Genomic DNA, 19,102 nt, shown 5'->3' on the forward strand with positions numbered 1-19,102 from the left:
TTAACAAAGATTCGAATGTATAATGGATTAGTAAAAAAATATTTTCTATGAATATTTATAAAATGAAGTACTTTGGTGACATTATATTATAAAATGTCTTTCTACTAAAAAAATAGTTTATATTTTGATAAAAAAAAATGAAAAAAAATATGTTGTTTTACAAATTAAAAAAAAATGACAGCAGTCCGAAAATCAAAAGGGGTTGTAGCCTTGTAGGGGAAAAAATAAGAAAAGAAAAGATAAGGAAGGCTTTGGTAATGGCGATGAGCTGCCGGGATTTGTTTATAAACATGGGAGAGATAAGGGACGAGGTGCTCCCATATTCTTCTTTCCCAATTGCCTTTCCTTTCTTCTTCTTCTTCTTCGTCTTCGTCGCCTCCTTCTATTCATGCTATTTCATCAGTTTCTGGGTTTGATGGATTCTTCTCCTGATATCGATCCTCGTGTTTATGTGTGTGTTCCTGCTCGGGATTTCTGGTCAAGTGTAGGAGTGTGTAATCTGTAGCTTCATCGATGCGTCCTCTCGTGGGTTTTCTCGAATTTGGTCGAAAGTACCGATTCCGGTTATTAGTTTTTTTATTACTCTTTGTTGGGTCTTGGCATTTTGAATTAACTGAGCTTTGTAGTTGAATCCATCTGTGTTTTTCTTCAAGTTTACAACTGTGTTGATGATGACGACGACGAAGATGATGATGGTAATGGTGGCGATGATGATGATGCTGAGGATGAGTAATCTGTTTTTACTGGAAAATTATGTGATTGTGCGCCGTTCAGGAACCCCTTTGCTATTACTTTGAAAAGTATCTGTTCATTGTCTGATCATTTCCATTCCATCATAAGTCCTTCTGACAATCTCTGATTCATCTTCTCGAATTATGATTTGTTTGAAACTTTGTGTCTGTCATCAAGTTATCTGTTTGATCATTTATCCTTTTTCTTTTGAGTGGAATCTGTGGTATGTGTTGATCATTCCTGTTATAGGTGTTGCTAGGCTTATTAATCCGAGAATGATTTGTGTTATCGTTTATGGCTCAGATGTTTCTGGATAAGTTTGCCCATTGATCTGTTGGAATGTGTGGTATTGTTTGATCATTTGTTTTTTGCTTGAAACTTGTTTTCTTTATGGCTCATGATCCTATGATTGAGAATCTGTGGTCTGTGATCTGAGCTTACTGGATCCATATCTGATTCTGAATTCTTCGTTTTTATTCGTTTCAGACTAGTGGGATGGCATTGAACTTGGCATTGTTCATCCTCAAGTTACATGTGGCTCAGCAAAGCTCTCATTGTTGCCGAATAATGCTGTCTAGTATGGGAGCAATGCATGATTTGTGGATACCTGTGACTGATACATGGTTCTAGAATAGCTTATTCTGATATATATATATATAGGAGTAAATAGTCGGTGGTGTTGCAAGGATTTGGTGAATAATTTGCTTAAAGTGAATCAGGCCTGAGTAGGGAATTTCAGAGATACATATAGAGAAATTGACACCAGAGAAGGTGTAAGAAAAACGACTTGGGGGTGTGCCCCTCATAATACGAGATAAGTTCAACTTTTGGTGATGGGCTTACCACATGCTGCTTCAAATGAAGCTTTGTCTGCTTCAATTCACAGCCTTTCGCAAAGTCTGCCCGTATATGCCTCTGCCCATGATTCTAGTGGCCTTAACGGAGGAACTGAGGGAAGCCTCTGCTCATCTATTGGAGAATTTGATCGGAAAACATCGTTGGACCCCCCAGAGTTCTTAGATGATTTGTGTAGAAATGGTGGCACTCTGGCTGTTATTTCATCAGCTGCGGATGGATCGATTGTCTGCCCTGTGGATAAGACTGATTGGAACCGGACTGCGCTCAGAAGGATTGTCGGTTTTGAAGCAAATGCAACTAGTTCAGTGAGTAATGAATTCGTGGGCGCTGCTGACAAACACAGTGAATCAGAGGCTGGTGGACCAGTAATCAGGAAACGACTGCTGTCTCCTTTTAATACACTCTTCCCTGAGACATTCAGAGGTGAACTGCTTGATATCAGTTGTAATGGCCAGCAAACAACTTCTGGCAGTCAGACTAATGGATTCTATGTTTCTGCCTCACAAGATCACAAAAAAGCAAATATCACCGGCAGTTTACGTCTACCCATAGCCATTTCAAGCTGCTGGGAATGGAAGGGAATTTCTGCAAATACAAGTAGACTCTCTTCTATGATTTTTACCGACGGCAGTCCATTGGTAGATGCCCAGGAGCTACAGTCCACAAAAGGTACTGTTTGCTTGTATTCATCTGCTTTTGAAACGTATCGAGAACCCAATAAGCCATTGCAGTGTGATAATGAAGCATCTGTCTCTCCTCCACTTTCTCTGTCACCACTTGGCCCAAGATTTTCTGAGAGAATAAAAGTTTTACAAGGAAGCCAAAATGGGAGGATACAGGAAGATGATCAGTGCGTGAGAAATGTCGATGAAGAAGCAGAACTCGGGATTGACCGTAGATTGTTTGAAGATGGTAATGCCGCTCAGAGGACATTTTGTCCATCTTCAATGGAGAGAACCATTAAATCAGCTCCTACATCCCCATGTAGAAGGTTCTGTAGAAGCTTGAGTGGACGCCCCATTCAGAGGCCCTTGGTTGGTTCTTTTGAAGAATCACTTTTGTCAGGAAGATTGTCTTATGGCCAAACTAATCAGGTTCTTGTTTCAGCTTTGTTTCACTTCTTGTGCTTCGATATTCATTTCGATATTGTTTTCAATGTTTTTTTTTTTGCAAATGGAGGATGATAGGGTGGGCTTGATAGATGTTGCATAATGACTGTCAAGGTTTTCTTTTCTCCAATGCCTATGCCCCATTAAGTCCTTACTCAATCTCTTTCTCATTGCCAACACCAATTATATTAGAATCTGGAATTCTTTTTCCCTAAGCCCTACCTTCATTAAACATAGTGCAGCTTTTATTAGATGACTATACCGCGAAACCCCTGGCAAATTTTATTTTCCATTGCAAATTTGACAAGTCCTAATCAGTAATTATATTAATGGACTTAGGCCTTTTCTTTTCTTTTCTTTGTTTCCTATTTGTAGGTATCTATGTTTACTATGGTATCCATATTTGTATCTACTATAACCAATATCTATATCTGCAACAGTCACAAGGCAAAAGACAATATCGTGGGTCTTGCTTATGCAAAAAACCATAAACCCACGATTAAGAGCCACAATCCATAGATGCAGTGTAAATCCACAACTTTAGCTCTGTGCCCTTAGACTCTTAACCATTGTTCTGCTTGTCTGTGCAGAGAATCGATGGATTTCTTGCCGTACTAAGTATTGCTGGCGGGAATTTCTCGCCAAAATCACAGAAGCTGCCTTTCTCAGTATCTAGTGTTGATGGTGATTGCTCCTTACTGTACTACGCCTCCATTGATCTTGCTGCGGGATCTTCTTCAAACAAACTCTGGTGTCAGAAGGTGAAAACGAACCAAAACAACTCTGATTCTCAGTGTGTCAAGAGCCGGTTGCGTATCCCCATGAAGGGACGGATCCAATTGGTAAGTTTCCTCTCTTTGTTTCTTGTTCCATTTTGAGCGAAACTTCATAGACTCGCATCATTTGGTTGTATAGCTCAACACTACCATTCTCATTTTCACATTAGCTCTCGGTATTTGTGAAGATCAAAATAACATGTTAATACTGTGGATCATTATGTAAATTGGGTTTTGTTCTTAGTGTTACACTAAGTTATTTTATGATATGAACTGCCCTTTCTGCAGGTTCTGAGTAACCCAGAAAAGACACCCCTCCACACTTTCCTCTGTAACTACGACTTAACCGACATGCCAGCTGGTACAAAGGTAAGTAAACACATGGAACCTATTAACCGCCGGTCAAGTTTTTTTGGTCCTTTTTATTATTACTATGAAGAACCATCAAATAGGGTGTATGTGCATTTTCATGTCTTTTTTCTATAGATATATGCTTGGTGCCTCTATCTATAACATGCAACAGTTCAAAGCCAATAGGCCGAATTATCGGTTTGTATACGAGTCCATCATGGCAAGATGCCAGCAATTAGCTGCTTCATTTGCACCCGTTCGATTTCTAAAACGTTTCTTCTGTATGCTTTCACTCTTCAGAAATCTTCTTTGACGATAGCATGTTCTGTTTTCGATATGCTTTCTATCTCTTCAACTCTTCTCTTCGGTTATAAACAGACGTTCTTGCGCCAAAAGGTTACTCTGGCATCTTCTGCACCAAGTAACGAATCTAAGCAGAATACAAGAGACAAGAGCTCGAGAAGAGACAGCTCCATTCATGCGGACCAAACTCTCGGTACTCAAGGTGGTGAAAGATCTGATTCGGTAGATGCCCGTCGGAAATTGGATGGCAACCTTTTGATGACCGAAGATGAGAAGAATGGATGTGGGAAAAGCCAGTGGCGCCATGAAACTGGCAGAGAGAAAAGGGAGGAGAGCTGTTCAAAGGGAAAAGAATGCAATGGCGGTTCCGGTGCTTTACGTTATGCCCTGCATCTGAGATTTCTTTGCCCATCACCGAAGAAAGCTTCGAATTCGGCTCGGAAATGGAAATCCGATGAAACCGATGCATCTACCCTGCAAAAGCAGGGATTGGAGGCAGAAGGGGAGAGGAGGTTTTATCTGTATAATGACTTGAAAGTCGTGTTTCCTCAACGCCACACAGATTCTGATGAGGGCAAGGTACGATGATATGATTCTACTCACTACACAGTGTATATGTGCATGTATATATGTATATGTATATGTATATGTATATATGTATATGTGTATGTAAGATGATACAAACTTTTGGGATGAAATTGCAGTTGAATGTGGAGTACCATCACCCGGAAAACCCAAGATACTTCGGCATCACCAACTGAGCTGACTTTGCTTCAACAAGTTGTGCATACCGCAGTGGCCCATGCCCACTTTTGTACATATTTATCACAATTTGCCAAAAAGAAATTGATTTTGTGATTATTCTTTTATAATTTGAAAAATGCAAGCATGGATCGATCCCATAAATAGCGGCGTACAAGTTGAGGAGGCTCGGTCATGTTCGGACCAAAACAGCCTGAGTTTCTTTTTTCATTTGTACAATATTTGATACACATCATCAACATCATCGTCGTCATCATTATTATTATTGGGTTAATTCCAAAAAAAATCCTCAACTTGTAAAACATTAGAAAACTAATTCCTCAACTTGATAAATTAGACATAAAAATACTCAAACTTAATTAAAATGTTGACTAACGTTGACAATAAACAACGTTAAATGTTGTCCATATGGTTACCGCCATGTCATCAAAATTATTTTAATTTTTGGATCGGTTGAATCAACAGTTTACCAAATCACTAATTTATTTTTATTTAAATAATTATTTTTTCACCAAATTTTCTTTCGATCGCAATTTACGGAAATTCTATTCCTTTTTTTTAAAAAAATTCATGTGAACCTTAATATTTCTCTAAGCTCTTATCTTCTACTCCGTATCTTCTTCATCATCATCATCTGTCTTCATCTTCGCTTTCTTCTTCTTGTACTTCATATTTTTGTACAACACCGTGAAGTTCTTCTCTTTCTCATTCTTCGACAACTTCTGTTTTCATTTGCGTACAACTTGTCTTCATCTTCGTCGGCTGTTTTCATTTGCGTACAACATCGTGAGATTCGTCTCTCTTTCTCACCATTTCGAAGAAGAGGAAGGATTCAGAAAAGAAGTCCAACAAGATTTCACCATTTTTGAAGGATCCATGAAACATAAATTTAAAAAATCGATAGAGAGAAAAATAGAAATTAGAGTTTTTTAACTTTATGAAATGACATTTCGAGAGGGACATTTAGGAAAAGGAAAAAAATAATTTTTAATATTATTTTAATTAAAACAAATTACTGAATTTTGATTCGATTAAATCCATTCAAATTTAAAATATTTTTTTGATACTGCATAATATTATAATATGGCAGTACATGTGTTCCGCCATGTCAGCAACGATTAATGTTGTTTGTTGTTAACGTTGGTCAATATTTTTAATTACGGTATTTAACATGTTTGGGTATTTTTATGCCTAATTTATCAAGTTCACTAATTATTATGAAAGGTTACAAGTTGAGGAATTAGTTTTCTAGTGTTTTACAAGTTGAGGATTTTTTTTGGAATTAACCCTATTATTATTATTTCCCAAAAAAATTCTATATTTTTTCTGATCGCAATTTAAATTCTATATTTTTTATTCTATTGTAATTATAATATCTACCAATAAAATATTTATATTTTAAAAATTTTGTATTTAAAAGTTTATTTATCAATTTTTTAAAATTATTAATATTATATTATTAGATATTATAAATATACAATTTAATATGATAAAAAAATAGAAAAATTAAATTGCGATAAAAGAAAAGTATAAAATCATTTTTTAAAATTTTTCTAGTAAGGTACATCAAACCTACATTCCCTCCAAATACTATCCGTACAACATAAAGCCATCCATTTTTTTTTATCTAATCTATACACGTCTCATATATATACATATATATATATATATATAATAGACTTCTTAATTACTGGACTTTTCTCCGGTTTAGATTTTGTATTTTTTTATAATATGAAAATTCATTTTATTTTTCATCTCCTAAAATATCAAAAAATTACATGTTAATGTTATTCTTTAAATGGAGATTGGAATTTGGATCTCCACTAGTTGAGTTTGCACTCTTTCTCCTAAATTAGAATTCGATGCAATCTCTCACCTCAACGTTTCTCTTTTATAGCATAAAAGGGCAATTCATTATTTCCAAAGGGTAAGTCATTATTTTCAATTATGCATTTATATATATATATATATATCATTATTTATACGAATTTCGTAATTCATCAAAAATACGTATAGGTCGACCGTGGCTTGCTTGAGAGAACCTCAGTGCACGTTCGGCCCATGAACACACAAATATTATATATATATATATATACATGACACGTTGAGCAGGGGTTTTATCAAAAATACCCCTATTATGCTACAAAGACTTCAAGGCATACCCCTGCAAAAATAAAAAAAAAAGTTAGTTCAAAACATACCCTTATAATTATGTTATTCCCATAATACCCATTGGCGTGGGTCCCAATGACAGAAACAGAAGAAAGAGAGAACAGTTTTCGGTTCCCTATGAAAAAATTTAAATATTTTAAAATTTTTAAAACTCCCTCCACCACAAAAAGTTAAAATTTTCGCGTGAATTTTAAAATTTTTCGGTGTGACCAGCGTGACCAGTGTGCCCAAGTGACCAGTGTGACTAGTGTGACCAGTGTGACCAAAACTAAATTTTGAACGGCGTGACCAGTGTGACCAGTGTGACCAAAACTAAATTTTGAACGGTGTGACCAGTATGACCAAAATTAAATTTTGAACGGTGTGACCAATGTGACTAGTGTAACTAGTGTGACCAATATGACTAATATGACTAGTGTGACCAAAACTAAATTTTGAACGGTGTGACCAGTGTGACCAATGTGACTAGTGTGACAATGTGACTAGTGTGACTAGTGTGACCAGTGTGACCAAAACAAATTTTAAACGATGTGACCAGTATGACTAGTGTGACCAGTGTGACCTGTGTGACCAATGTGACTAGTGTGACCAGTGTGATCAAAATTAAATTTTAGACGGTGTAACCAATGTAACGTACCTTTGTCAATCTGTTCCATTATTGCTCCAAACATTTATTTGGCATTAAATATACGCCTCTTGCATATTCTTCGACAGATTTGCTATGCATCTATCTCATTTTCATAAAAAAAATACACGATTCACTCTAAAAATCATAAAACTCAAACCCAAAACACAAAGTTTATGCATCGAATCAATCTCTTGTATTAATGAACTTACCTTCAGTTTTTGTCATTTGTTCTGTCTTAGACCGACTCAAGAAGAAGATATGAGGTCGTCGGTGAAGATATGCTCAACGAAATAACCATTTTTCGTTTGTTTTTCTATGTATAAAAATGAAATGAGAAGAGAGAAAATGAAAGAGTTGAGAGAAATATAAGAGTAGAGAGAGAAAGTTAAGAAAGAAATGAAGAGTTATCAAAGAATGAAAATGAGAGAGATGAATTCAAAATGAAGAGAGGAATACCACGTTACTTTTTGTGAGAGGGTTAATTATGTCTTTTGTTCCTTTTATTTTTTTTTCTAAAATTTTAGGGTTTTGGAGGGTAGTCCGTGAAGTTTATGTAGCAAAGTAAGGGTATTTGTGCTATATTGCCCGTTGAGCACGATTAAGCATTTACGCAAGTTGCATGGATCGTCACGTCCAACAACACCGAGACCGATTAATATTAATATATACACCGAGTTCGTTATATATATTGAATTGACATATAGGTATTAAAAATTGATACTAGAGTTTGTTAGAAATAATATATATTTACTACCATATAATTTCTACTTCTTACCCAAAATAAATAAAAAATATTTATTACCATATCTTACACACATATTAATCAAATATCTCGACCCGTAGCATATGCTAATGATATCATATTTTACATAAATCAAAAGCATGAAATACTATGTAATTAATCGGCTTCATGAAATTTATTCTTTATATACATTTTTTTTTTGTTTTTACACCATTTAAATATTTGTTAATAATTAATTTGTTTTTAAGGAAAATCTTAGAGATTTTATCATGGTTTTGTTGTGCATATCGACAACAAAAAATTGCAATGATTATTTATTATTATTTTTATATTATTTTTATTTTCTAAATGATTTTTTCTTTTTCTTTTTGTCCCAAGCAAAAAATTTCATGAGGTCATATTCTATATAAACAACGCATCATCATCACCTTTGACCAATTCGATCTGAGATACAACGGCAGAGCAAAACCCACCGGCTCCGGCGACAATTTGAGAATTGGGAACAGTTTCTTCACGAGCATTGTCTCTCAATGGCGATCCACATGACGAGATCTTCTTCGACCTTCGCTCTGGTATTCATGGTTTTGTTCTCGGCTTCTCTCGCGAGCTCGGAGGTGCCTTTCATGGTGGTCCACAAGAAGGCGTCTCTCTCCCCCTTCAAATCTGGATCCGAACGCGTATCCGTCACCATCGACATCTACAACCAGGGATCCTCGTACGTTTATTTTGTTTTCAATTACTGGATGATTTCTTTCTCGATCTCTGTTTCTTAGATCTGTCGTTTGCTGCTTCGCTCGAGAACTTTTTGCATGCTTTTTCCGATCGAGATTCTACTGATCTGTTCGAATTCTGGTCCTGGGTTCGATTGGTCGATCTCGCTGATTGCCAATCATATTCATTAGGATGTTGGAATTTGTTATGGTCATTGAACAGAAGTGGTGAATTCTTCGGAGTGTGTTCGCTAAAAAGTTCAATAAACGCGTAGAATAAATCTGACGCTATCCACATTATTTGAATTTGATTCGGCTATTGAGCAGAACTGGGGAATTTTTCTGACTTTGAATGCTTAAAGGTCAATCAAAAACAAATCCGAGAGAAATTTTCCCAGCTTTGATCCTGTGTGTAGGCAAAATATTGTGGTTTTTCAGATCTTCTTTTGATCTTATTCGATATCAGTGCAAATGTGCTCTTTTGGAGATGTAAATTGCTTACGGGCATAACGTTTGAGCAGAATCTTACATTAGCAACAGACATAAAGCAATATTGAAATGTGTCTTGTGTAATTTTCAGGACAGCCTACGATGTGTCTGTGGCGGATGATGGCTGGAATTCAGATATCTTCGATATTGTGAGCGGCAACACTTCAATGTCATGGGAAAAGCTCGACGTGTGAGTTGCTGATGCTGTTCCCTCCGGTTCAGAATCTACTTCAATTCATTCCCGTATAAAAACGATCATTTTGAGAAATTGTAAACTTTTATGACGACTCGTGCAGAGGGGATGTTCTGTCACACTCGTTTGAATTGGAGGCTAAGACGAAAGGCTTGTTCTACGGTTCACCAGCTGTGGTTACTTTCCGTGTTCCGTCAAAGGGTGTCCTTCAGGTTTGGTCATTTATCTAATCTTCCCGTTTCTGCACGTTTCCGTTCAAGATAAAGAACAAAAATGAAAGGAACTTTGATCTTATTGTGACAACCATCTATGATTGTGTGTATAATCCAGGCATATTCAACTCCGATATTGCCTCTCGACGTTCTTGCGGAGAGAGTCCCCGAACAGAAGTTTGAATGGGTACATGAGTTTTACTAGAATTGCTTTGATGCATAGATTAATTGGCTCTCCCTGTGTTGACTCACCCAATTCAACTGTGTGTTGTTTCATGTCACTGTTCTTCGTTGGGTGCTGCTGTTATCCAGGCAAAGGTAATCCCGCGTGTGTCTCTCTGCTTTGAAAGCCAGCCTCTTTGATAGGAGTCAATTTTCTAACAAAAGGCTTATTAGAACCCATTCACCTAAAGTTATCTTAATTCATGAACGTGATGTGAATAGTCGCAATTGGTGTATATATATATAGGCACTGCATATGATGAGAAGATAACCAACCATTCATAAATGGAAAGACATGGCCATTCAAGAATATAACTGATCATATGTGGCGAACCATAGCATTCATGAACAAAGTTTGGCCATTGATTAGATGCTGCAAGCGTGGGTTGGTTGTTCATGAATATGTCTCATCCATTTTGGTGCAGAGATTGGCGGCTAAGTATGGATCTCATGTCTCCGTCATCTCCCTTGTCGTAGCGTTTGCGTATCTGATCGCATCCCCATCAAAGGCAAGCAAGAAGAAGCGTTGAAGTGTATGGATAAAAATCTCTTTGCCATCATCTTTTCCATCTTCTCTTTTGTAGTTTTGGACCAGTTTATTTTATTCTCTCTTTTTTAGGATTTACAATTCATACCAAAACCAGAAAAAGAGATAAATGCTAGGGATTTTTACTTACTTTTGGAATAAATTTTATTATAAGATATGGAAATTTTGATTACTCTTTGATTTATCTGCCATGCATACACACTATATAACCTTAGGCCCCATTCTCAATGGACCCATTAGCAAATTTTGAAAACAGAACACATGAAAGAAAATAATCGTTTGAAGGAGTAATTTCCATGTTGACCCATGAGTAGTAATTCAAAACGAACCGAGTTTGCGAACCAGTTTGAGGTTGACTCTTTTTTTACTGAGCCGAGTCAAAAATATCTGAACCCGAATAAAAAACAGGATGAGTGAGTCAGCTCGCTACGAAACGAACCCAAACGAGCTAGCTTGGTCGGCTCGCGAACTAGAGGTAAAAAAAAAAGATTTCTTACGTTGGCTTACGCATCCTGTTGATATTGTTTGGTATGATATTTTGATTTGAAGATAATTTTTTATACATGAATTAGGATTTGAAGATGGTTTTTTATATCTGGATTAAAATCTGATTGTATATGGATGGATTAGGATATGAAAATGGTTTTTTTATACATGGATGGATTGTGATTTGATTTATGGATTGTGATTATAAATATCAATATGATTTGGATGTATTGATATGTTCTTTTTATATTGATGTATCATTTGGATATGGTTTTGTATAATTTAATACGAATTTTTTTAGGTATTTAGAAAGATATGAGTAGGTTCGCTGAACCAGGAATTTTCTGGCTCCAATAAAAACGAGCTTAACAAGCTAGACTAAAAATGAACTGGCTCGAAACGAATCGATCCGATCCAAACTGACTCGTTTGACATCTCTGGCAGTAATTGTTGTGTACTGAATCTAATCATAAAACAGAAAGAAAAAAAAAAGTGGCAGTTGATAAGAACATGAAAAAGAAATGTGCCCATCTCGAACTTGAAGTGATCCCAACTCCATAACCCTAACCAAACTTCCGAGTTAAACATCCGATCTTATCAAACCTTCCCTTCTTCAACTAAGAGAGCACAAGAACATGAATGATTTCATTGCATTCTGACAAAGATTCTCACCTTCCGTCTATCTCAAGTTGATAATCTATCATCTGGCAATCCAAAAACCAAATGTTAAAGGCGGCGAACTTGCTTGTAACGACGAATTCAAGACGGAGACAGAGAGGCCAAAAAAAGCATCTTTGCGACAAGGGCAAAGGTTATTCAACACAGAAAATGGAAAACAGATTGGAGCATGATAGGCATCGATACAAATTATGACACCTGAAAATGGAAAATCCAGCAGGCAAATGAGTTGAATTGCAATACCATCATAGATAAACTGCCCACTTTTGATGATCTAAGCGTCGAAGATAGATACCGCAAAATCAATTAACAGTGACCCTCCCTCCCTCTCTCTCTCTGTTTAGAATCGAGGATGATATCTCGATTCTTGGGCACTAACCTTGCGACATTCAAGCTTCACTATCCTCGCTATCATCATCGTCTTCGTCGTCTTCATCGTCATCATCATCATCGTCGTCATCATCATTATCATCATGGTTAGCGATTTCACCAGAGATATACAATCCAGGCTGCATCGCGCGCCTCCTCGTCCTTGATGGAAGAATGTTATCCAAATCCACCTCTGCCAACGGATCGTCCGACAAATCGCTGTCGGCGTCTTCGTCATCGCCTTCTTCGTCGTTTTCGTCACTGTCATCATCTTCGATCAGTTTTCCTTTCCCCTTATAATCCCTCATAATGCCTTTACCTTTCCTGTCGACCTCAGCCTCTCTCCTCGCCTCCTCCTCCTCCCCATTTTCTTCCTCTTGCTCTTCTTCACCTTCGAGATAGCCACTTTACCTTTCCTGTCGACCTCAGCCTCTCTCCTCGCCTCCTCCTCCTCCCCATTTTCTTCCTCTTGCTCTTCTTCACCTTCGAGATAGCCCCCCCCGCCGCAGATTTCATCTCTCTCCGCCGCAGGCATGGCGGCTTTTTCCGGCGAAATCACGAGCTCTGGCTCGATCTCTGCCTTCTCCTTTGCAGAATCCAGATTTCCGCAATTCCCTTCATCCTTGGATTCAGAAGCAGTGGAATTCGAGGGTTGAAGCTTCTGAGCCTTGTTCGCGGCATTATCCTGGTCTTGACAATAGAGATCTGCCTTCCTCTTCACCGGCAACGGAGGCTCTTGTTGGTTTTCCACGTCCGCCATTGATGACTCGTCGTCGTCCTCCTCCTCTCGAACACCTCGGGCTACAGAGCTGAGAAGGATTCGAGTAGATTCAGATTAGGGTTTTGAGAAACCAAAACAGCCGATGCCAAGACTAACTGCTCGATTTTTCTCTCCTCTTCGCGGCATCCCAAGTATTTTCCTTTATTACAAACATACCCCCTGAATTTCCTAATGTTTCAATTGCAACCCCTAAAGAAATTATCTACCTTGACCCGACCCGACCCGACCCGCTTCCAAGCAACCCATGACCCTTGGTTATATTTATGTGATTAATGCGAGAGAATTATACCTTTATACATTGGTTAAGTGAACCGTGGTATTGCGAATGTTGTCCCAAAAGCATTTTGCTTTGGGTATGTAATCGAAATTCCTTTTTAAAAAATGTGAAATAATGTTATAAACATTCAATATGAGGTGGTCAGAGTCTTCCTTTGCAGTAGTAAGTTTGTCTTTTTCATCAATGGTAGTCACTGCACCGGTTGTGACCTGAACCGAAGATTTATATGGCGGGCCGGATCCGACCCAAAATATAAATGGGTTAATTTTTTTTTTATAATCAGATATTACGGATTAATCTCGTGATCAAGAAATAACTATATGATTTGGATTATACGTTTCCTTCTTAAATTTAAAGTTTAAATTCGGGGCAAAATATACACTTTACTTTGCGTCCCTTTTTCACTTGAGTTTAAAATCTTTTTCTTTGAAATTCGGTTTTGTGAGTTTTTGTATAGATTTGGATCGGACTTCGTACTTTGGAAAAAAAAAAATCTATCATATAAATAAATTGTAAAAATGCAAATTCAAAATAATTAAAATACAAAATTTTTAACATGTTTGAAATAACTAACGAACAGAATTTCGATAACAAATTTTAATAAATATTTATCTTGATTTAAGAGAAATTCAAATTCAAATTCTCATAGTTTTATATTTTAATGAAATTTATTTAAATATTTAATTGTTATATTTTTCAATCCGAATAACTATTTAAAATTAATAATATTATTTCTTAAATTATTAGTATTAAGCAATTTTTTTTAAAAAAAAATATTATTCTCTTTATTATATAATTTTTGTATTTTTTACTCAAAATTTAAATATATTTAAAAAATCATAATGATTATATATATATATATATATATGATTGGATTTATAAATATATATATATATATATACTTATAATATATAATTAAAATTTTAATCGAGTCGGGTTCGACCAATCATATATGAACTCGAATTTTGGTCCATAATTTTCGGACCAAACCAACCCGATCTCATAGATAAGACGGTAATAGGTTACGAGCTTGGAGAAATCTGTGTTCGTATTGATCGAAAGATGTGTGTACATATACAACAAGAAGTAACCAAATCGCAGAGAATATCGGACGAATCAGTTGGGGAAGGGGACAAGATATACACAAGATATACGGCAATATACGCATGTTCGAGATTTTCGGTAACACCCCCCCTCAAGTTGGAGAATGACGGGTAGACATGCCTAACTTGTCGAGAAATCACGTAAATTTTTTCTTGCCCAACGCCTTAGTGAAGATATCCGCTAGTTGGTCGTGAATCGAAACATGTTGAGTAAAAATGTTGCCGATGTCGAGGTGATGACGAATGTAATGACAGTCGACTTCGATGTGTTTGGTACGTTCGTGAAACACGTCGTTAGAAGCTATGTGTAACGCCGCTTGACTATCGCAAAACAACAACATGGGTCTTGATGGTGGACTGCGAAATTACCGAGAAGACTCTTGATCCAGATGAGCTCCGACGTTGTGACTCGCATGGCACGGTACTCGGACTCAGCTGAGGACAAGGACAGAACCGACTGCTTTTTCGTCTTCCACGAAACGGGAGACGATCCGAGTTGAATGAACCAACCACTAAGAGATTTCCGAGTAAGCGAACACCCCGCATAGTCTGCATCACACCAAGCACGCAACCGCAGATCCGAGTCGGAGCAAAACAAAATACCCTGTCCGGGATCGTTCTTCAGATAACGAACAACATGGATCGCCGCGGTCCAATGATCTTGTCGCGGCTGTTGCATGAATTGCGACAAGATATGAACACAGTAAGAGAGTTCCGGACGCGTCACCATAAGATAGATGAGGCGGCCCACCAACCGTCTATATCTGGAAGGATCGGGAAGGAGAGGGCTATCCGAGAGAGACAGCCGATGATTTTGATCCAACGGAAAGAGAGTAGGTTTGCATCCGAGTAGACCAACTTCCGATAAAATATCGAGGGCGTACTTGCGTTGACACACATGAATCCCGGTGTTGTTGCGAGCAACTTCCAAACCCAAAAAATACTTCAAAGAGCCGAGATCTTTCATGTGAAAACACGAACTTAAATATTGCTTAAAAGCACTTAACGCCATAGGAGAGTTCCCAGAGATAATCAAGGCGTCGACGTAGACGAGAACACAAACCTGAACAATCCCATCTCGAAACGTGAAAAGAGAGTGATCAGATTGAGATTGAACAAACCCATATCCTTGTAATGCCGAGCATAGTTTGTCAAACCAACACCGAGGAGCTTGACGAAGGCCGTACAAGGACTTGCGTAAACGACATACCGTGCCTGCCCCATGAGACTCAAAACCCGGGGGAAGTCTCATATAGACTTCTTCACGCAAATCACCGTGTAAAAATGCGTTATGAACATCCATTTGATGAATCTCCCATTTCCGTGTAGCGGCGACCGCCAAAAATGTCCGAACCGTGACCATTTTAGCGACGGGAGCGAATGTCTCACCGTAGTCCAACTCGTCCACTTGTCGATTACCAAGAACAACCAACCGTGCTTTGTACCGTTCAACCGTACTATCCGATCGATATTTTATCTTAAAAATCCATTGACAACCAATGGCTTTCTTTCCAGGGGGAAGCGGAGTAACGTACCACATCTGATTTTTCTCCAAAGCGGCGATCTCTGAGTGCATGGCTTCTTTGCATTTGGGATCGCGCAGAGCATCCTTGTAGGATCGGGGTTCGGTGTCCTCAGAGATTGCAGCGAGAAAGGCCCAATGAGGGAGTGAAAATTGAGAAAAATCCAGGGAATGAGCAATCGGAAAAGGACCACCAGCAACAGGACACCGAACCGAAGAGGGAACAGAGCCAACTGTACAGGGGTCGATGCAAATTGTGTTGGTGACGTGATCCTTCAAATGAGTCGACGGGAATTTCTGACGTTTTCCACGGCCAAGGTCATTGGAAGTATCCGGAGCATCAATAGAGTTGGACACGACTTCGGTGCCCCCCCTGACGGGCGAAGTCTGATTGAGTAGAGCAGGGGCATGAGAGATAGAACTCGGAGGGGGATCAGACACCGGGGTTACAGAGGAAAGAGGCAGAGCTTTAAGAAGATCATCGTCAACGCAGGGAAAAGGGGCCGAAACTAACCGATCTGAAGAAGGAGTCTAAGATACGACAAAGACGATGCAGCAAACGGAAATTGGTCTTCACAAAACACAACGTCCCGAGAAACAAAAAAACGATGATTGCCGAGATCATACAGTCTCCATCCCTTCTTTCCCGACGGATATCCCACAAACACCGAAACACTACGAGATGCAAATTTATCTCCCTTGATATCTTTGTTATGAGCGTAACAAAGACAACCAATCGAACGCAACTGTGAGTAATCGGGGTTGCGTCCATAGAGAACTTCGAAAGGCATTCGACCGGATAGAACCGTCGATGGAGTACGATTAATCAGGAAACCGACAACCAATACACAATCTCCCCAGAACTCAATCGGAAATGCATCTTGAAACATTAATGCACGAGCGACGTTGAGAATGTGACGGTGCTTGCGTTCCTCTCTACCGTTCTGTTGGGGAGGGTGAACACATGAAGTTTCGTGAGTTATACCGCGCGATCGAAACTCGTCACAGAGGCACAGAAATTCACTGCCATTGTCGGATCGAATGGTACGAACCTTCTTCGAGAACTGGCGGTCGACCATAGCCAAGAACTCAAGAAAGCCACGAGAGACATGATTCTTTTCCGAGAGAAGAAACAACCATACGCCGCGAGAATAGTCATCAACAATCGTTAGAAAATACCGTGCACCACAGAATGATGGTGTACGATACGGCCCCCACAAATCGCAGTGAACAAGATCAAATATATCCGAAGATTTATTAGAACTCAAAGGAAAAGAAACACGAGTTTGTTTTGCTCTTAAGCAAATGTTACAAAAACCCAAAGAATCAACAGAACCATGACAATCAATGTTCGGAATCTGCTCTAATACTTTAGACGAGGGATGTCCTAATCTCCGATGCCAAAGATCAAATGTCAACTTGTCACCGGATCGAACAGCAGCAGCAACCTCAACGCCTCGAAAAAGATAGAGACCATCTTGTAACTCACCCGCTCCAATCAGCGTCCTCGTAGCGAGGTCCTGGATGAAGCACAACTTATCAGTGAACTGTACACTACACGTCCGATCGGCGAGCAACTGAGACACGGAGATCAAATTAACGTGTAATCCATGTACAAAAAAAATGTCAGACAGATGGAGAGCCGAAGAGAGACAAACTGTCCCGGACTGATCAACAATCGTGCGACGTCCATCAGGAAGCACGATGTTGAAAGGAGCCATGGGAGAAACATTATGTAAAATGTCGATACAACCAGTCATATGGTGAGATGCCCCAGTATCAAGAATCCAAACAGCAGAAGAAAACGTACCCGAAGAGGTTTCGGTAGCACCAATCTTTCCGGCATTAAGAAGCGAAATTAATATCTTCCATTGATCCGCACTTATTCCACTCGGTGTCGGACTGTCTGTGGGCAAAAGTGTTGGACCAGGAGGCTGAGAGCCGATCGGGGGAACAGAGCAAGTGGCGTTGGCACGGCCAGTGCCACGACTGCGAGAGGTTGACGACTGTCCACGATCTCGGCTGGAGAGATTCTGAGGACGATCGCCCCACCAATCCGGAAAACCCAAAATCTGGAAACAGGAATCGGCAGTGTGTCTTGTTCTTCCACAGTTCGAACAGAGGACATACTTGTCCTTGACTGTGGGAACAGATCGAGTCTTGGAAGACAACGTCGAGTCTTGAACCGAGAACGCCGAGATTTCAATGGGTTCAGAGTGGGGTATCGACAGCTTCGAGGCTTCATCCTGAATGACCACCAGGTAGACTTCCTCGACTGTCGGAAGAGGGAGACGAGACAGAAGGTTTGAACGGACAATATCGAATTTAGCGTCATCAAGTCCAAGCAAAAATTCGTATAACCGATCCTCTTGTCTTTGTGTCTCCAACTCAGCGGCAATATTGCATGTGCACGCCCCACATTTACAAACTTTCAAAGTTCGAAGAATGGCCAAATCATCCCACAATTTGGTCAACTTACCGAAATACGACTCCACGGAGAGGCCTTGTTGTCGGTAATTGGCTAGTTCGCTGCGCAGACGCATGAGACGAGGTGCACTCGTCATGCCAAAACGGCGCTTGAGATCATTCCCACAAATCGGTGGCAAACTCTCGGTGAACGACATCGGATCGAAGGCTCGGTTCAAGTGTGTTCTTGAGCCAGGAAACAATCAGGGAGTTGTTAGTTTCCCAGTCTTCGTAATCGGGAGAAGAAGGATCCGGTGGTGGAATCTTACCGTCCAACAAAGCCGAACTTCTTTCGTGATTTCAAGGCATGGCGAAAATTGATCGACCATTCCTCGTAGTTCGGTCCTCGCGCAATGGCTGAGAAATGACAAGGCCGGGGTTATCGCTGGGACTCAGGTCGAAAGGAGAGATCGTCCTCCTTGGAGTCTCAGAAATCGAGTTCTGCACAGCGGAAGACATCACCGAGGCAGTAGCAGCAGAGCTGTCATGGTGAGTCGCCATCGGAGGGGATCAAAAATAAGAAGAAATAAAATTGTCGGGCTCTGATACCATAACAGGTTACGAGCTTGGAGAAATCTGTGTTCGTATTTGTGATTCCCGAACGCAAGCTCACT

General features: G+C 39.2%; 3 protein-coding genes across 11 annotated transcripts; 2 read left to right on the forward strand and 1 right to left on the reverse strand.

Moving 5' to 3' along the window:
• Window positions 1-215: 215 nt before the first annotated feature.
• LOC104825647 lies at window positions 216-5,026 on the forward strand. 6 transcript variants are annotated; one of them, XM_010558013.1, is made up of 6 exons: window positions 216-311; window positions 1,219-2,684; window positions 3,290-3,541; window positions 3,764-3,844; window positions 4,205-4,708; window positions 4,834-5,026. In XM_010558013.1, exons 2-6 carry the CDS (start codon window positions 1,566-1,568, stop codon window positions 4,888-4,890), a joined length of 2,013 nt encoding a protein of 670 aa, XP_010556315.1. In that variant the 5' UTR covers window positions 216-311; window positions 1,219-1,565; the 3' UTR covers window positions 4,891-5,026. The 6 variants fall into 6 exon arrangements, with proteins under 6 accessions (XP_010556315.1, XP_010556312.1, XP_010556314.1 ...); XM_010558010.1 differs by lacking the exon at window positions 216-311 and adding an exon at window positions 318-695; XM_010558012.1 differs by lacking the exon at window positions 216-311 and adding an exon at window positions 318-563.
• A 3,830-nt stretch (window positions 5,027-8,856) lies between these two features.
• LOC104825648 (translocon-associated protein subunit beta-like) lies at window positions 8,857-10,961 on the forward strand. The gene is made up of 6 exons (XM_010558015.2): window positions 8,857-9,148; window positions 9,724-9,822; window positions 9,929-10,037; window positions 10,156-10,224; window positions 10,350-10,355; window positions 10,685-10,961. The coding sequence occupies exons 1-6, from the start codon at window positions 8,964-8,966 to the stop codon at window positions 10,787-10,789; spliced, it is 573 nt and encodes a 190-aa protein (XP_010556317.1). The 5' UTR covers window positions 8,857-8,963; the 3' UTR covers window positions 10,790-10,961.
• A 710-nt stretch (window positions 10,962-11,671) lies between these two features.
• Window positions 11,672-13,227, reverse strand: LOC104825649 (histone H2A.Z-specific chaperone CHZ1-like). Of its 4 annotated transcripts, none has more exons than XM_010558018.2 (3): window positions 12,751-13,227; window positions 12,350-12,658; window positions 11,672-11,996 (listed from the first exon to the last, which is right to left on the reverse strand). In XM_010558018.2, the coding sequence occupies exons 1-2, from the start codon at window positions 13,097-13,099 to the stop codon at window positions 12,360-12,362; spliced, it is 648 nt and encodes a 215-aa protein (XP_010556320.1). In that variant the 5' UTR covers window positions 13,100-13,227; the 3' UTR covers window positions 11,672-11,996; window positions 12,350-12,359. The 4 variants fall into 4 exon arrangements, with proteins under 4 accessions (XP_010556320.1, XP_010556321.1, XP_010556319.1 ...); XM_010558019.2 differs by having other exon boundaries at window positions 11,672-12,168; XM_010558017.1 differs by lacking the exon at window positions 11,672-11,996 and having other exon boundaries at window positions 12,017-12,671; window positions 12,764-13,227.
• Window positions 13,228-19,102: the final 5,875 nt, after the last annotated feature.

The sequence above is a fragment of the Tarenaya hassleriana genome, unplaced genomic scaffold (genome assembly GCF_000463585.1).
Source record: "Tarenaya hassleriana unplaced genomic scaffold, ASM46358v1 Cleome48, whole genome shotgun sequence".
NCBI lineage: Eukaryota > Viridiplantae > Streptophyta > Magnoliopsida > Brassicales > Cleomaceae > Tarenaya > Tarenaya hassleriana.